Source organism: Penaeus chinensis, chromosome 36 (assembly GCF_019202785.1).
Source record: "Penaeus chinensis breed Huanghai No. 1 chromosome 36, ASM1920278v2, whole genome shotgun sequence".
In the NCBI taxonomy this organism is placed as follows: Eukaryota; Metazoa; Arthropoda; class Malacostraca; order Decapoda; family Penaeidae; genus Penaeus; species Penaeus chinensis.
Genome location: NC_061854.1, coordinates 35,099,241 through 35,101,740, shown reverse-complemented (window position 1 = coordinate 35,101,740; position 2,500 = coordinate 35,099,241). Strand labels below are relative to the sequence as shown.

The 2,500-nt window shown below is 38.7% G+C and overlaps 1 protein-coding gene across 1 annotated transcript in view; it reads left to right on the top strand.

Annotated features, from left to right (window-relative positions):
* The window catches only part of LOC125044935 (teneurin-m-like), a 25,325-nt gene that overhangs the window by 10,802 nt on the left and 12,023 nt on the right, over positions 1 to 2,500 (top strand). The window contains 2 exon segments of the mRNA XM_047641896.1: positions 1,053 to 1,272; positions 2,294 to 2,500. The exon segment at positions 2,294 to 2,500 is cut by the window's right edge and continues 29 nt beyond it. Coding sequence (XP_047497852.1) covers positions 1,053 to 1,272; positions 2,294 to 2,500 — 427 coding nt within the window.

Here is a 2,500-nt window from a genome sequence, read left to right as displayed (position 1 = left end):
AATTAATAAGTATATGAATAGAATATGTTTGTGTGAACTGGAAGCATATTTAGGTCTGACAAAATTCTCTTCTTTTTTTTTTTTTTAATAACCTTTTAACAACTAAGGTATTTATTAACACTATTACATTATTCCTGTTGGTTATGCCTTTTGTATGGGATGACAACCTTCTTTGGTTTTTTTGATTTTTTGGTCTTTTTTCGTTTTGTTTAATGTAATCCGTTTTATTTTTTTTCCGCATGACTAGTTTTTCGTTTATATTTAAACATATTTTTTTTCTCTTTTTCTCCCTTTTCTCTCTTTCTCTCTTTGTGTGATGAATTTGATCACACGCATTTAATCTGTTTGTTTTATCTGATCTCGTTTCATTAACCTTTTTATAGGTCTTTATCGCATTTCTATAATTACAGATGTTGTGATACATATTATCTTTATCTCTATTTTTAGTGTGAATGTTTTTGTCTTATCTTATTGAGAAAAGACAATGTTATTTCTTGCTTTTAAAATACTTTCTTTAAAGCAGTTGTTGTAAGATATATTATTATTAATGTATCTAATCTATAACAATAAGAATGATAATATTTTTAAACAATATTTTATTTCTCTATTTGTCTGCATTCTTTTTCTATGTGGTATATTTTTTATGTGAATTAATGTGAATTTGTATGACTACATATGTGCGCACATATTTAGGACTTACGCTTACATACACACAAAACGCACACACGGACAAATAACCACATACACACACATACACACATAGACAAGTAATCACACACACACACACACACACACACACACACACACACACACACACACACACACACACACACACACACACACACACACACACACACACACACACCCACACACCCACACACACGCACACACACACACACACACACACATGCACATAAATACAAAAAACAAACATTCATACAAACAAACAAACACATAGAAACACAAAGACAAACACACTCTTACCCTCAAAAACCAACGCATCTAACTTTCCGCTTCCTCCCCCCCTCCCACCCACCCCTTCCGCCGCCCAGCCGTGCCTCCGTGGTCCGTGGGCGTGTCATCAGTGGGCGTGGCACAGGCCTGAGGGGCGTGAGAGTGTCGCACTACCGCCCAGCTGACACGGGCTTCACCCTCACGCGCCCCGGCGGCTGGTTCGACCTGATGGTGAACGGGGGCGGTGCCGTCAGGCTCATCTTCGGCAAGGCGCCCTTCCTCCCCGTCACGAAGACGGTGTGGGTGCCGTGGAATGAGGTGCGAAGGCGTGTGTGTTTGTTTCGTTGCGTTTGGTTTTTAGGCTTTGCGGTTAAGATTTGTTGAGGTGTGTTGGGGAAGTTTGCGGTTAGGTTTTGCTAAGTTTTGTTGGGTAAGTTTTGCGGTTGAGTTTTGTTGGTTAAGTTTTGTTGGCTAAGTTTTGCGGGTAAGTTTTGTTGGTTAAGTTTTGTTGGCTAAGTTTTGTTGGTTAAGTTTTGTTGGCTAAGTTTTGTTGGTTATGTTTTGTTGGCTAAGTTTTGCGGTTAAGTTTTGTTGGTTAAGTTTTGCGGTTAAGTTTTGTTGGCTAAGTTTTGCGGTTAAGTTTTGTTGGCTAAGTTTTGCGGTTAAGTTTTGTTGGTTATGTTTTGTTGGCTAAGTTTTGCGGTTAAGTTTTGTTGGTTAAGTTTTGTAAAGTTTTGTTTGTTTTGTTAGGTTTTGTTGGGTAAGTTTTGCGGTTGAGTTTTGTAAAGTTTTGTTGGTTTTGTTAAGTTTTGTTGGTTAAATTTTGCGGTTAAGTTTCGTCGAGTTGTGTTAATTCCGTTTTGTGGTTGAATTCTGTTGGTTAAGTTTTATTTTGAAGTTTTGCGGTTATAATTTGTTAAGTTGTGTTAGTTAAGTTTAGCGGTTAAGTTTTGTTAAGTTTTGTTTGTTAATTTTTGGTAAGTTGTGTTGGTTGTTTGCGGTTGCTTTTGTTAAGTTTTGTTAGTTAAGGATTGCGGTTAATTGTTGTTCAGCTTTGTTGGTTAAGTTTTGCGGTTAGGTTTTGTAATTAAGTTGTTGGTCATGATTTGTGATTAAATTTCGCGGTTAAATTTTGCGGTTTCTGGTTCTGGTGTGTGAATAATATGTATTTGTGTATTTGTTTTCTGTTTTTTTATCAGGAGTGCCTATATTATGAAACACTGGATATATGTAGGATTTTTATATCAGCATAACATAAAAAAAAAAAAACTGAATAAATATGAAATACAATAAGAAAGTGAAAAAACTAAAAGCCACTCACACGCATCTCTCGCCATAGATCGTCGTCATCGACACGGTCGTCATGACAACGGCTGACATCGTGCCTCCGCCGCTGCCCACGCCGTGCCCTGACCACAACTACGACGACCTGAAGCCTGTCGTGCTGGCCACCTGGAAACACGGCTTCCAAGGAGGCTGCCCCGAGCGCTCAGCCATCCTGACCGAGTCGCAGGTGGTGCAGGAGAGCCTCAGCATCCCCGGCACG